This window comes from Micrasema longulum, unplaced genomic scaffold (genome assembly GCF_059751315.1).
Source record: "Micrasema longulum isolate JH-2025_06_02 unplaced genomic scaffold, ASM5975131v1 h1tg002070l, whole genome shotgun sequence".
NCBI lineage: Eukaryota > Metazoa > Arthropoda > Insecta > Trichoptera > Brachycentridae > Micrasema > Micrasema longulum.
In genome coordinates, this window is record NW_028279237.1 from 77,816 (window position 1) to 94,757 (window position 16,942).

The 16,942-nt window shown below is 34.8% G+C and overlaps 1 protein-coding gene and 1 long non-coding RNA gene across 2 annotated transcripts; one reads left to right on the forward strand and one right to left on the reverse strand.

The window, feature by feature from the left end:
* Positions 1-1,434: 1,434 nt before the first annotated feature.
* Positions 1,435-15,869, reverse strand: Mitofilin (inner membrane mitochondrial protein mitofilin; the record flags this gene model as incomplete). The annotated part of the gene is made up of 9 exons (XM_088239127.1): positions 1,435-1,962; positions 4,163-4,347; positions 6,106-6,209; positions 6,449-6,595; positions 10,512-10,629; positions 11,849-11,959; positions 12,124-12,209; positions 13,741-13,903; positions 15,727-15,869. Coding segments are annotated over 9 exons (1,235 nt in total), but the record flags the coding sequence as incomplete, so codon positions are not given.
* Positions 7,472-8,664, forward strand: LOC148273114 (uncharacterized). Its single transcript, XR_015824686.1, has 2 exons — positions 7,472-7,767; positions 8,092-8,664. It is a non-coding gene; the product is annotated as an uncharacterized LOC148273114 (long non-coding RNA).
* Positions 15,870-16,942: the final 1,073 nt, after the last annotated feature.

Sequence of the window (16,942 nt, forward strand, 5' to 3'; positions counted from 1 at the left end):
TTAAGCCGCACAAAAGCTCGAAGAAAATATTCAAAACATTCAGACGATTGAAAAATAAAATATGTAACATTTTTACTATTTTTATAAATATATTTCATAGGAAATCATTTTCCAAAACGTACCATTTTAAGATAAGAATTTTTAATTGAATACATAAAATATTTTTTAAAAGTATAAAATGATGACATCTGGTACATAATGAAAAATGAATTTATCATTTTTACTATTTTTAATATTATTTACAAATCAACATTACAAACAAATACATTGAACTATAGTGTAGTGATTTTTGGAGCTAACGAAATACAATATGTAGCGATTTTGTAAACTACAAAAAAATACATGATGTGGTGATTTTGACAGTCGTCGTCAAAAATACGTAGAGAAGTGATTTTATAAGCTGTGATCTACAGGTCTACAATTGATAAATGTACTATGGGAAAAGAAAAACATATATTTCATTAAGACGCGCGCAGATAAACAATGACGCAAACTTGAATAATTTCATTTCACTACTGATAATGGTTTCTGGCAGTGAATCAATAGCACTTCAGTCTAGACAAGACTAGAGGTGCTGTAACACAAGGCAAAACAACCCAAAAAATGCTATCGTTACAGAATTTCACAAGAATTAGTTTCATACTGAAGAAAAAAAAACGTCCTCGTAGAGTAAGATAAGAACATCGTAATATTTTCCATAATCAAAATTAAATGGATTATAGAGCCTAGAGGTTTACAATGTTGTGGCCAATACAATGGCCGTTTTTGCCGGGAATTCAAAATTCCAAATTAAAAAATATTTTATGCTAATAAGTAATGAAAAAAAATTTTTTTACTCGACAGTATTTCATAGGCCCTTATTACTTTTTAAAATGTAAAAAAAACTGTGATATTTCCCTACCGCGATTTTTCAATTAAAAAACATTATTCTTAGTTTAAAAAAAAATATTTGTGGGGTTGTGTTTAGTTTCAATGTAAAATAATTTTTGAAGGGTGACGGTTGGTGACAATAGCGAAATATCACGTTAATAAAGGTCTATGAAATACTGTCCAGTAAAAAAAAGTTTTTGCTAATTATTAGTAGCATAAAAAATAGATTTTAATTTATAATTTAAAATTTCCGCAAAAACGGTCATTCTATTGGCCACACCCCTAATACGTCACGATTCATGTTTATTTATTACTGGCCATTGAAATTTGTTTAGAACATTATCACGAATCTTGAAGTCACAACAACCAAGGCTGTTTTTGCGTTTTTCTAGCAACATATTTTTATGAAATTTCATTTTTATATTTATATATGAAAACATTTCTCCATAATATCCATACAGATTTAGAAAATACAATTAATTATTCTAAATGCATTTCACATTTTATCTGTATTCGTAGTATGTGATATTTCCCTAATGGGAAACGGGTAATTTTCTATTAATCTTTTTATTATTTCAGGACAAGAATATGTTTGCATTTTTGGTGCTTTGTCATAAATACCATTAAACATCACTCATATATGTAAACTCATATTTCAAAAAAGCATTTCACAATTTCATTATTTAAGATCTTAGATGTTAATAACGATATTAATTTGTATTCATTTTACCTTCGATACAGGCTTACATTGTAAAAGAACTCGATACAGACAAATTTAATACAGCAAATAAGCAAATTATTACTGTGGAATTAGTCCTTTGCATTTTTGATTGTGGAAAATATTACGTCGATGGTTGTTGGTTCAATTTATTTAGACAAATGTGTATTGATGTAATCGTGTTGCTAATTTAATTCTAGAGTTGAAGGAGGCCTGAGGCGGACGCATGAGCTAGCAAGGCGCTCGCTGCTTGTCTAGCTTCTAAGTGAAGGGCCATTTCATTGGCCCAATCTCGGGCTACTGTACCGGCAGCACCTTTCAATAGTAGGACGTAGCGAAGGGCTTGGTTGCATTGTCCCCTTTCAATAAAATACCTGCAAAAAAAAAAACGTTTAAAAACACTTTGTGAGGATGTTGAAAATCGGATTTTAAAAGAAAAAATTACAAGTACGATTATGTATTATTGTAAATACAAATAAATAAATAATGTGACTTCCTTACCCGTGCCGAGGACACTTAACAATATACTTTTTTGAAATATTTTTACATTTAAGAATAAACAACGAAGACTAACTTAATAAACACAAAAAATCAACTAAATATTCAGACAGTTTTAAAAACTAGGTATATATGTACATCTATATTATTTATATTACAAAATGCACAATGAAAATAACAAAAACCTAACATAAGCTATACACTTGTGGAGCAGATGATTCAATATTGGTTTGGGCGAATAAGACAATCCATTTTACTTCTACCTAGCTCCACTGCCCATTTTTTTACAGCCTTTTTAAACATTTTCTCGTTACTAATTGTTTTAATAGATAGTGGAAGTAGGTTATAGATTTTAATTAAATAATACTCAAAATCCCTTTGTCCGAAAGTGGTATTAGTTTGTATTTGTTTAAGTTGTCTTTGTGTTGAGGATCTAGTGAATATATTATTTGTATGTGATGTATTGTAGGGATTATGTCTTTCATTTGAGTAAGAGTAGTTTTTGAATCTGTGAGTATTGTTTTAGCGTGTAATTGTTTTGGTGTCATTAATTTAACTGTATGGCGAAAACAGAGTTTGAAGAATACGGTTCAACGTAGAAGTCTGCAATGAGCCCATCATAATCGGATGGCTGCGATGGGCAGGGCACGCAGAAAGAATAGGTGAAGAGAGAGTGCCCAATAAGTTATTTTAAAGGAATATATAAAATTACTTTGTTTTATGAACCACTTTATTTTTTTACTGTCACAACCAACTAGTTTCGGCAACCCACGTTGCCCTCTTCAGGGTTATGTAGTAACTAAATATACATACGCAAAAGAAACAGTGAACAGTGGGTGTCGATAAAGATAGGGGAGGGGGTAATGGTGTTTAGGGTGGCGTTAGACTTTACAGGGAAAATATTAAAAATAGGGCTTTGACTTAAATTTAATTGATTATTTATTATATTTAAATTTTGTTTAACGGCTTTTTTTATTTCCTTTAACACTATTATACCTTATAGCTTGTTTGTCTATCTCGGTGGCGATGTCCAATTGCTGTTTACATGTGAGTCCTGCGCGGTGGTGGGGGTAATCATTGTTCCGCGGAGGATAATTTGCTCCCGGCCTGCCCTTCTCTCTCGGAGGCGATGTCCAGAGACAAAGTCTTGTCCTACAAATTGCTGTTACAAGTGGACAATGGTCGAGTCTTGGGACAAAACAATATTGTATTGTCCACGTGTAAACAAGGCCTTAAACACAATTACCCCTTCCTCTACCCCTACCCCACCTAAAAGCAATTACCCCCTCCTCTATCCTTATCGACTTTCTTTTACATATGTATGTTTAGTTATTATATAACCTTGAAGATGGCAACGTGAGTTGCCGAAATTAGTTGGTTGTGGCAGTAAAAAAAAGTGGTTCATAAAACAAAGAGATTTTATTTATTCAGCAGGAAAAATTCTGAGTTTTGAGAACAGGTGTCTCAGAAGAATCTTGGGTGTGAGGTAATGTGACTTTGTTAGGAATGAAGTAATAAGAGATCGGACGCAGAAAACTCCGGTGACAACTGTCATCAAGCAGAGGCGATACAGTTGGCTAGGTCATATACTGCGGATGCTTCCCGAGAGCCTTAACCACGCTTGCCAACTTTACAAGGCATCAGGTTCTCGACGTCCTGGACGTCCACTGCTGACTGTTTGTCGGCAGTTTATGTCAGAACTTCGGGACGAGAACCTGACTTGGGGGGAGGCAAAGGAGTTGGCAGCCGATAGAGATGCATGGAGGCTCTTTGTGGATACCATATGCTCCAACTAGGGAGCGGAAATGGATGATGATGATGGTGAATAGTGAGTTATTTACAACTCGCAAATGGCCACCAAAATTGAAATATTTGGGAACTCACATGAACGCTAATATTTCTTTTACAGAAAAAATCTTCAAATTTTAAACAAATATGTATTTACATTTGCGTTTAAAAAAAAATTTACTTTAATGGTTATTGCCCACAGTAGGCTGTAGAGCCAATGATGATGAAGCACGGCAAGTTCTGTGGATGTTTGTCAATCTTGGTATGCATACAAAGGTTTATCCTTACCTAGCGCGTTCGAGAATATCGTAGTTGTCCAGTTTGGAGAAATCCGTGGGCTCGTCTCTCAGTTCAGCCGGTGTGGGGGGCGGAGCCCTGGCCAGCAGTGAGCTCTGCAGCCAGGAGAGGAAGAACGTGTACAGGTGACCCCCGCACGCTGGGACCAGTGACACAGCGCGGCAGACTCGCTCCACCTGGTAGAGAGAGGATAAACATGTGGGCAATGAAACCACTGGTTTCCTGGTCGTTACACGAATCACAAATGACAATAATATTAATCGGAAAATGTAGATTGACGTGCTACACAGACTGAAGTTAAAAACCATACAGAGATTCAAGACTGAACTGAGAAACATTTTAAAACCTTTCTGTTCTGTTGAATTTTCATTTTATGAAAAAAAAAAATTGTTTATTCGTCTACATTAATGTTGTCGCCTTCAAAATAGTCACCATTAGATATTATGCACTTGTGCCAGCATTTCTTCCAATCTTCGAAACACATCTTAAACTCGATCTTTGGGATAGCCTGTAGCTCTTTCAGCGATGCGCTTTTAATATCTATTGCTATACTTGTAAAACGACGGCTCTATAAGGCTCGCTTTATTTTTGAAAATAGGAAAAAGTCACACGAAACCATGTGTGGCGAATATGGAGGCTGGGGCATCGTTACAGTATTGTTTTTGTCAAAAAATTTACGACCTAGCAATGAAGTGTGAGCAGGTGCATTATCATGGTGCAAAAGCCATGAATTGTTTTGCCACAAATCTGGAGGTTTTTTTCAGATCGCTTCACGCAAACGGCGTTAAACTTGTAGGTAGTACTCTTTATTGACCGTTTGACCTTGTGGCAAGAATTCACGATGCACTATGCCATTAAAATCAAAGAACACAGTGAGCATCACCTTCACGTTCGACCGCACTTGTTGAGCCTTTTTCGGTCTTGGCGATCCAGAATGCCTTCACTGGGACGATTGAGCCTTAGTTTCGATGTCATATCCGTAAACCCATGTTGCGTCACCTGTTATACCATGTCTCATTAATTCTGCATCGTCGGTGACTTCATTTAGTGACACCTGAGCAACTTCCATTCGCCGCTGTTTTTGTTCAAAATTCAACAATTTCGGAACAAATTTTGCTGCCATGCGCTTCATATCCAAAACAGTCTAAAGTATTGTTCCATCACTAGAGACTACTTTCTCCCATCTTTCTGGCAGCATACGAATACCATCTCAAAAGAACGACTCACCTTTTGAGGTTATCCACAAATCAAGCCATTTCTGGTATCTTCATAAGAATAGAAATACTTCTCAGCTAGGGCATGAGTTATCAATCAGAACAAGGTAAGAATATGACGGGTGGGGTAGTACTTCCCGTTTGCGCGTTTCCAAGTATTTCTCGACTGGCCTCGCAACATGTGGCCGAGCGTTGTCATGCTTCAAAATTACTTTGTCATGTATCTTCTCGTATTACGATCATTTTTCCCCCAATGCTCGGCTCAAACGTCGATAGCGATCTCTCGCGATGGTTTCGTTGGTTTGAAGAGCTCATTACTCACTACACCCAGCAGATCATGGTGCAGAGCGAAAATGAAGATGATGTTAGGTGATGTTCCGACAGAGCATGATCACCGTAAATCTGCACAAGAATTCTATATGCTTCAGCTGCAGATAAGAAAAAGGGAACACAGAAAAATTTTCCACAAACACTCTTTTTTAGCACAAAATTACGACATGCTTAATGCTAGGAATAACATATACTGTCATTTCAAGCCTAATGGTGGGCTTCACAATGAAGTTGTCTGTGATATTGCCCGATGTAAAAAGGCTAATATAACACCATCTGTCGGAAAACAGCAAGAACTTATTCAAGTTGCTATTTTTTTAAAAAATGTATCGTCAACTTCAGTATTTTTTGTTATTTGATAATTGAAATAAATAAAAGTATTGAAATAACCTTGATGAATCTCTCCCGAAGACAGACTTCACTGAGAACTCCCTTCTCTCTCGCTGCTGCTGGAACTCCCCGAAGAACTGCAGTTACCAGCTCATCTGAATCGGCTAAAAAGATATTTCCATTTCAATTAAAATAATGCCTTTGCTATATTTTGATGTTCGTAAACAAAGACTGGAATTGAATGATTACTTGTGATGAAACGGATAGTGGCATGGCCGGATACCGGATACCAGATATTTGGCAAACCCCTAAGCCGGATATTCATTTCGTCTCTAATGATAACTGTATTAAGTGTGGTCTGTAATAATTAAATTAGTTTTTTTTCAATTTCATGTTTATTTACCTGCGGCTGTAGCGATGGCATCAAGTTCTTGAGCAACAGAAACTCGGTTGCTTTTAGTTCCTCTTCCTCTCAACACTCCTTCCAGGGCCTCGCTGGCTGCCCACAGCAGTTGGGCATGTCTCGCCATCTTGTCGGCATTGGATCGCTCTAAAAAAATCGATAAAAGCCATTTTAACCTCTAGACCCCTCGGACAAACTTGCCCACCAGAAAAACTTATTTTTTCTTAATAAATCATAAGGTTGGTCAAATTAAATTAAACCAAAATATAAGAGTAAAAAAATATTATTAACAAAATTAATAAACAATCTAAGGAAGTTCAGTGCTGCGGGAAATTAGATAGAAAAAATGTTCTCTTATGCGCAGTAAAAATAAGAGCATTAAATTGTAGAGTGAAGTTTCTTAAAAACATGAAGAAAAAAAAATATTTAAAAAAAAAACTACTTTGAACGACTTCACTAGTTCTTACGACAACCAATGATAGTGTTGTGATAGATTTCCGGTTTACAGGCGGCTAATCCACTAATCAGTACAACTCATCGAAGAGAACTTGTGAAACATCACCCAGCATCACCATTGTGAAACAACCCGTAACAATGGGTCTTTAAAAAATCATAGCGCATGAATATTTTTTTTTACAAATTTTGGCTTAGTTAGATAGTCTATTAAAAAATACAAAAATATTTTTAAAAACACTAAACTTACTCATTCTTTTTATTTAAAGTTTCATTAGCTGATGCCGCGGCTAATCCGGAATTTCAAGCTCTATGGCTAAAGGTTTAGTAAAATAAAAGTACAACTTGAAAAGTTAGAAAGTTGTTAAAAAAAATTGCTACATGTGCTGATCTTTTTTCGCGATTACGCGATCGCGATAAAAGGAAAAATAACGCGAAATTCGGAATTTTTAAGCGAATAACGCGAAATTTTGTGTTTTTTGAAAATAACGCGAAATTCGGTGTTTTTGTAAAATAACAAGCTTTGAACAGCCATAAAATATTTCGAAGAATATTTTACTGCGTCATTCTATGGAATCTTGGCTTGAAACTGTCAAATTCGTGTTGTTATGTGCCGATTCTGCTGAATATGACGATATCTTGGGAATGAAAGGATTCTTGTGAAAAACATATTCATGGTGTGACACATGGGAAAAATGACGAGAAGAATTCAGCTTGCACTTCAAAGCAATCTTACAGATAAAAGACGTAACCAGAAGACAGGACGCTGTTATGGAATTGGCTAAAGACACGACTGAAACCTTTATCAATAACAGAAAAACTCGATGATCCGCATGTCAGAGCCTGGATTGACAAATATATGCAAGGTATTTGATTTATTAATTATTTACTTTATTCTGAGCAAAACATTTATTTTTAATGTTATTTTACCGATTTTGATAACCTAACTATTTTTGACACATATTTATAAAGTGATAAAAATACGACATTCAACATTTTACCTGTAATTTTTATAGTACGCAGTGAATTTGTTTCGTAAACTTAACTGATCAAAACAATTTCCAAAGCCACAACTTTTACAAACACTATTATAATTTCAAGATTAACGCCGAATGAAAACATTTGAAAGTAGACTTAAAAATTGTCGAAAATACAGTTTTCCTTTCTCAGTTTACAATTGTATTTTTCAGGTGCTGGAGATTTGCTGTGCACAAAAACATTTCAGCGCCCTTGAGGTGATTTTCACTAAATGGCGCTATATAAATTATCCAACCATAATTAAGGGAGAAATATCTCGGAATTGTAGCTGCCGACAGAGTTTGCAAGGTGAAAGAAGTTTTACAAAACAAAAAAAATGATTTGTTTTGCGACGAAACTACGGATTCTTCAGGCTGTTGTGTGTTAGGTCATGTCATGAATAGGTAAAACTGTTTGTGGCAGGGGTAAAATTTTTAGAGTCAGCCAACGCTACAAATAGTGTCAGGGCTATAATAGATGCTCTAAAAGACTGCAATATTGAGTTTAAAAATGTGAAGGGTGTAGTGACAGATTCAGCATGTGTTGAGACGTTGAAGGTGGTTTTGGGTGACCATCTTTTGCATGTGCAATTAACACATATATTCCGCGTTTTATGTAATATTTTCAAATTTTTTTGTAGTCAGTTTTAAAAAAAATATATTACCAGTCGGTTTTTTATATGTAGTTTATATTCAGTGTTTTTAATGTTGTATTATTGTAAAATAAATAGTTTTAATGCAAAAAAACAACGCCTTTGACTTTTATTGTCAACCCGTGTACTCAAATTGGTTTTAAAAAGTAACACCGCTAGTTTTCAAAAATAACACCGCTTTTGGCAAAAAATAACACCGCTTTTCACAAAAAATAACACCGCTGTTTTCCGGTCTCTACTGATAAATCATTTATTTATTTTTGTAGCTACCGAAGCTCTGAGGGTCTGTAAATAGATGGACATACATGGACAAAACAACAAAAAAAGTTGGCTGCTTTTTCGCGCTAAATATTACATTTTTATTTATTAAATAAAATGCTTTACAAAGGTATACTATGAAAGTCAATTGAATAATGAATAATCTTTCATAGGTTTACCTGCTTAAATACTTTCCTACAGTGTAATTGTTTAAAATAAACATCGTTATTAAACGCACAAAAAGTTGCAAAACTTGATGCTATTTTGAGTCATTCTCAGTCAACGTTTTTGACAGAAACAACAGGCATTTAAATCTGCCAGAAGAATGCATTATGCTGCTTTTGTGGTCACGTGTCCATATCTCGAGATAACATTGTCACCGAACTCTTCCTGTAATAAGTATTGCGGGCAGTATAGCACATGACACCATCTCGATGAAACCAAATGTCTTGCAGACCATGTTCACGCACTTTTGATAACAGAAAATTCCATTAACAGTGACATTGATTCCATTAACAGTGACATTTTGGCTATCTCAATTTTTGAAGAAGCGAGCCTAGTGTATTTTTCATGGACCGCCTCTGGATTAGTCGCTCCAGGTGCGACAATGAGGAAGTTCAATAGTTTTTTTCATTTTTATTTTTATTCATCATATTATCATCGTTATGATTATTAAGTTTTGTAATTTTGGAATTGTACCGCCCGCGGCGTCACAAGTCCAAGTCGGTGAATTTTTCTGGAGTTTAAAAAGAGAACCCCGTACCCTTAAAAACACGCTAGACATGGTTACCCGAAAACCGGAAGTCTGCACAACACAAAATTGATTGGCTATTATAACCACGTGTTCACGTGAACCAGCGACGTTTCAAAGTAATTCATTTGTATTAAAACTGATTTTGATTAACATTTCCACACATTTTTTAGGAACTTTGCGGCACAATTAAATGCTTTAATCTCCCATAGCACTGAACTTCGTACTTATCGACAAAGCCACCGAGGCAGAAATGAGCCTCATGACACGGGTGTACTATTCAATAAAAATTGATTTTGGAAATAAATTTCCACAATTTGTAATCATTGCTTGGGTGTTAACCTTTTCATGATGAAGTGGCAAACAATACTGAAGACAATATAGCTGTCAGCTGCCCAATTGGCTGTCAGCTTTCACAGTGTGACCATATTGAAGAAAAAACCTCATAAAAAAACACCTACTATATACAGTAAAACCTCGTTTTTACGTTTCTTGATGTTTTCCCGCTTTTTCCACCAAAATGTTCAGGACCCATTTTTCTTCATACATTCTCATACAAATATTCCCCCCAATTAACGTTTTTTACATTTTTCATCACCCCAGTTTTACGCTTAAAAATTTTCAGAATTCATTTGATGTGTCAAAACTTTTTTTCTTGCTCTCTTAAAAAACACATTTTTTTCTTGCTCCTTTGAAAAATGTAAAAAGGGAGTTTTACTGTATATCGAACCGGGTTGTGGTCCCATGGTAGTACTGTAGACTCACGGACCAAAGATCCGAGGTTCAAATCCCACTCTACTACAACTCGACTTCCATTTTTCCAGCACAAGTTATTTAAGATTTTTAGAAAATGGTCTGAACATATATTTGAGTAAATGATAAGAGCTCAAGTATTTCTATTTGACCCTTAATTTTTTTATTTATATATATACCTTTAAGAGCTTGGTCCACTCCTTGCATACGTCCCAGTACAGTGGCCAATTGGAGACCGTGGGCGGCTTTCTCTGCTGCTAGTTTGTCTGCATGTTGTTTCCTTTCGTCAAGTTGAACCTGGAAAAATAATACCACTCATACAGAATTAACACTTAATACAGAAATTCGTATTATGTATAATGAAAATAAATCAATTAAGAAAGCACAAAAACAAATTACAGTGAAAACCCCCTTTTTACGTTCTTCAAGGTAGCAAGAAAATAATGTGTAAAACCGAGGAAAACGCTAAAGTAAGGAAATGAAAAATGTATGGAAAAATAATTAGGGATTGTTTCAAATTAAATTTTGGGTAGAGCTGTAAAATTTCAGGGCCCCGATTACAATGACTGTCTATAAAGAAAAACCGATAATTGTGAACGAAAATGAATATATTCGCATGAACATTTAAAGTATCTTCGTCGGTAACCTTTAATTGAACATGTTTAGAAGAAAAAATTGTATGCATATTCTGCATTTCATACAGAAAACTTAATTTTACTTTGTAGGTAAAATTGAAGATAAATGATAACGGAGCCCAGGTAGCACTATAAAGTTTTGAGTAGCACACTTCCTGGAAATATCGAGTATTTCCTAAGTAATATAAATAAAACATACTGTTGGCAGAAATTTGAAAGCAGGTAAATTGTTCAAGAGAGGGAAAAATAATAAATTGTATTTGGTTGCGAATTATGTGGGTATGCATTGGTCAAGTATTGTCACAACTTCTACATCCTTTGTACCTACAACCACTGTTCACTTCCCCTCTCAGTATCCTTTGATCACCCGCCACATGAAGACCTCGTGTCGTACATCGCGGGTTTATTTCGTGCCGCATCATAAACTTTGTTTCCACCAACCACCAATGTTGAGCTCCAAATCAGGGACCTGCCCTCGTGTTAGTGCTGCTCGCAAGTGACCATTCGGACCACAGCAATTCCATCAAGAATGAAATAAAGTTCTAATTCATCTCATTTGTTGAGGTTGTGACCGATTGACACTGCATACCGCATATCGAGGATCAATTATTTTTCTTAAAATAAGATACAGTCCACTTTTCTCAATAATCGTAGAAGGCCTAGGGCTTCGCCCCCCGCTATTTCTCGCCCCACATCCGCGTGAGAATTAATTTTCCCACTAGTATTTTTTTTGCAAACATATAGTTTTCTTTTTTTTTCCACACATAATAAACTATTTTTTTATTTTCTGTTCCCCTCTAAAACAATTTTTGCAATGTAAGCATTTCAAATTTCTGTCAGCGATATATATATAGAGAAACAATTTAATCAAATTTGGTTACCTTCAACGCATGTTGGTCTAAAGTATCCTGTAACTGCAAATTAAATAATTCCATTTGTCTCTTAAGTTGAGCGGCCATTTCTCTATCGGATTCTGCTTTAGATACTGCCATCTGTTGACGAAATATACATAAATAAAATAACAAAATGGCACTGCGCAATGACTGATAATTGAATAGAAACATTGCAAGCGTCTAGCAGATTGTGTTTAAATTTGGAGGTAAATGCCTTCCGTGGTAAGAAAACTTTAAACCTAGTTAAAAATTGTTGTTTTTACCTTCTGTTGGAAAAGTATGGCCCATTCCTTTCGCTCTTTTTCGAGTTCAATTTCTATTTTTGCTTTGATAACATCATTGTCTAAACCTGAAAAATAAATTAAATAAAACGAATAATGAATTTTATCAACAATATTTCTGCATCTAGGAGGATGAAGAATACAATTCTCTGCGTGAAATAGAACCAGAACCCTGAATGAGTGTTTTCGACTCGATGGCTGCTCTCAAGGAAAAATCCTGCACCTAAAAAATCTCATTCTCGCAAGACGAACGAAAAAACTATCACTGACGAAATTCAAAAAGCTACTAATTGGCGTCTGGCAGAAGTACTGGCCACTTTGCTGTTCGCGCGTGTGACATCTCTCACTCCCAAATATATCTGTATTATTTATTTATTAACGGACATTGTCCATGTATACAATTTATAGGGTTTAAATATTACAATAAAAGAATAGTTTAAAACATTAAAAAAAAGAAAAGAAGCATTGACAAACATAAGGTGCAGCAAGACAAGTCTGGACTATTTATTAAGTGCTCGTTTAAATCGTTGTAAACTTAAACCAAAAAAGTCCAGATCTTGTATTGAGTTAACAATACGACAAAGACGGGTCATTGGAGAATTAAGCCATAGTTTGTTCTATGCTGATCGATGAACAGTACTTCATTGTTTCTCAATCTACGAGTCGGAATATTGAATTTTACTTGTCCCAGTAATGATGAAACATTGATTATACCATTTAGTATGCCAAACATATTTATGGAGTCAATATTAGTTCTACGTTTTTGTAGACTAGAAATATTTAACATTGACTCTATTTCAGCATAAGAATAATTATCTCTCTCTAGTCCAAGCATCCACGCTATTTTTCGAAGCAAGCGATGTTGGACTGATTCAATGTGATTTATGCGATTGACATAGAATGGAGACCAGACCACGGAGGCATATTCTAGAAGAGGGCGAACAGTTGAGCAATAAAGAGTTTTGATTGTACGGACATTAGTAAAATCAGAGGGTATTCTGTTAATGAAGCCAAGTAATTTCAGTGATTTATTTACTGTATTATCTATATGCTCGTTGTATCTCAGTTTATAGTCCAAAACAACTCCTAAATCTCTGATGGACTTAACTACATCAATTTTGGAGTTTTCTAATAGGTACTCGAAGGAAATCGGTTGTTTTGTTCTATGAAATGACATTATTTTGCATTTTTTAATATTCAGTTTAAGAGTGAGACGTAAAGAGTGTGTGAGACAATTGTGTACTCGGTTCTCTTTTACATCATACACTGCGAATTGTGACACATAGATAATCTTTTTATTGTATTAGTGATTTATCTGCGATTTCTGATAAAATCCCTTTTCTGTTAAGTTTCTGTTTTTAATAAGTGTAAATTATTTTAACTGATACGTAAATTAATAATGGAGGAATACCAAAAATCTTCACCGGGGTAACAACACGTCACCGGGAACGAAGAGTTGAAAAATTATCTCGCTGTTTTTCATTTCGGCAAGTAGCCAGTAAAAAAATTATAAATTTCGTGTATATTTGAATGGACACCCGGGCAGAAAGGTTCAAATGATTGATCATGTTTTGTAAATGGCATAATCAGGATCCTTACCCCTAAGAGAGTCATCCACCTTTTGTGTCAGCTCACAGTTGACCTTGGCCAGACGCTGCTGGTATAGGAGGACCCTCTTCAGGGCGACTAGGAGTAGGGCGTCAGGATCCCCCCCTCGAGTATCCAATCGAAGGTCATTGATGTCCGCTCGAGGGAAGATAGCCTGAAATATATTTGTATTGACAAATGGGATGAAACTTATTCTGCGGCTCAAAATGGTGTCAATATAATAATAATGTGGCTAGATAACAATCTCTTAACTTTAAATATTGACAAAACAAAATATATAAAATTTATTAAAACCACAGTGGGACAGCCTAAACAAAACCCTCAATTAAAAATATGCTCTGAAATACTTGAATCAGTACACCATATAAAATATTTGGGAATAATTATTGATAAATATTTTAAATGGACAGAACACATCGAATATATAACACAAAAAATTAGAAAACTTTCCCATATCTTTAAGTCAATACGTAACATCTTATCCCTTATTAAACTCAAGCAACTATATTTTATTTTATGTAATTCAATTATAACTTATGGCATAATAAGATGGGGAGGCACTAATAAATCGATATTAAAACCTCTCGAATCTGCTCAAAAATCAATCATTAAAATGATTTTTAAAAAGCCCTTCAGGTACCCCAGCGTCAAGTTATTTGAAGAATTCGAGATCTTAGATATAAGACAATTATATAGTTTTAGAATAATAATGTTTGTGCAAGTAAATTATTCTATCAAATCCCAAAAAGAACACTCCCACACTACCAGAAGTCACACTAGAGGATGGGTCATGGGGTCTATCACAAACTCTAAATTCGGGCAAAGAAATTTCAGGATTCTGGGCCCAAAAATATTCAATATGCTACCCAAAGATTGCAAAACCATGACCCAGATTCAATTTAACAAATTTGTAAAAAAATGGTTACTGGATTTAGGTCGAGAAAAATCGGAAAATTAACTAAAAATAAATTCCTAATAAATTAATATTGTATAACTGTTTAGTATATTAACAAGTAGGTAGTAATGTTATTGTTTATTTTGGCATAAAAATGTCTGCCTTAAAACAGGTTGTACCTAGTTAGGCAGACTAGACATGATCCAGAGAAATCTATTACCTATAGTAGGGCCAATTTAATAGGTCACATTTGACATTTGTCGGTTTTAGCTTCATAGTGAGGTGACCTGCTTAAAAACATCGATTAAAGTTAATGAATCGATTCGCACTTTAAACATAATATATGCGAATTGAATTCAGTTACTATGAAAAAGTACTTATAGGTACTGTAATTTTATTTTTAAAACCATAAGTCAAATCCCTGTCCCATTATAACTTTCTATCGTAAATTTAAGGAACAAAATAAGATAAGTACATAATTTAACAAAATTATCAACATTCGATTTTTCTGGGTAACATCCCTAGTGTTTAAAAAGAAAAAGGGTTCACTGATGCAACACCGTAACGACGTTTAGAACAGAAAAAGTTTATTATGTTTAGAATGGTTTATTAGTGAAAGTAAATTGTAAAATTACCTTCTTTTGTCGTTATTACAATAAATATGTAATCGCAATTGAAAAAAGTTAAGCAATTGTGCAGTTCTAAAGTCGAAAAAATAAATAATATTTTATTACCGCCCTTACAAGGTTATGTTGTTGAATTTTTAAGAAAGTGTCAAATGTGACCTATTAAATTGGCCCTAATATAAGTGTTTATGTAGTAGATAAAGTTATTGTTATATTTGTTAATAAACTTTGATTATTATTATTATTTTATTATTACTATATAAGCCGTTTTCTATCGAGTCCGGGTGTCGACCCTTATACATGGGAGCGAAGTAAAGAATTGAAAAAAATAAGGATGAAAGTTTGTTCAATTTGGCCCAGGACTGCGAGCAACAGAGGCGTGTCATACACCTGGTGCCTGACACCCGCTCGGCACTGAGCAAGATAATGTTGAATAAAGAAGAAAGAAATAAACACCTCAAGCTCTGTGATGAAATGCTTCCGAGCTTCCTCCACTTGTGGCCAATATTTGGAAGCTACATCAGCAGCAGCCTTGCTTTTCTCATACTCGTAGCGAATTGAGCCCAATTCCGTTCGTGCGCGATCTCCGACAGCAATAACTGCAAATAAAATTAATAAAATAATTAACAGATTCATATCAATTTAGTGTTCTCCTGCAGTTCTTTGGGCATACTTCCGGGGGGAACTCTGATAGTTTGGAGAAAACTATTTCCCTGGGAAGTGTCGAAGGGACAAGGTCGCGTGGACGTCAACCGACAAGATGGAGCGGCACAGTCACTGAATTATCAGAATCATCACTGACGAATGCCTATAGAAGAGCACAAGACCATTCCAGATGGAGGGAGACTGTCTACAGACGAGCCATGCCCGGAGTCAGGCGTAATCACCATCCTCATACATGAGGCACGGATTGAACAGAGAGTGTGTTTACGACCAATGGGCATAAACATTTATAAAAATATTTAATTAATAATTATATTTGTAAAAATAAAATAAAGTGCTCAGAAAACTCAAATCAGTGTTTGATTTCTTTTATTGTTTAAATATAGAATTCTACAAAATAAACACCAAATCCATCAATAAACATATTTAGGTCGAAAAAATACAGGAATTAATCATAAAAGATATTTAACTCTTGTGTGGCTGTGATGTCACACTAGTCGACATAGGGCACAAGACTTGATGACTCGACCTCTCTTATTTTTTGAAATGATGAAGTCGTATTTTTTGTTATCTTCAAATGGACATTTTTACACCGGATTTGGAAAGTAAAATTTTTAGGACTATGCTGGATGTTAATACAAAAAAAAAATATCCTTAGTGTGCGAAGAATGAATGTCCGCTAAAACAGAAACACATCTGCATAAGAGAGAGCACGAAGATAGAACTCATAACAAGGAAGACAGAGACGCTGCTCTTTGGCGGGTGTTGTGTAAAACCAATTCAGTCTTCAGTCGGTTGATGACAGTGATAGGGGACGCATGTGCATAATATGAGGGGCGTATTTATGATTTTTAATTTATTTTGATATAACACGGCTAAATCATATGTTTATTTGTTTAAATTATGGAAAAGTAATTATTAAACAGTATGTCTCCATGTTTTTTTTTATTCAAATATCTGAACTTTAGAATATTCCATCTTTTACAAGTGGTAACACAATGTTACATCA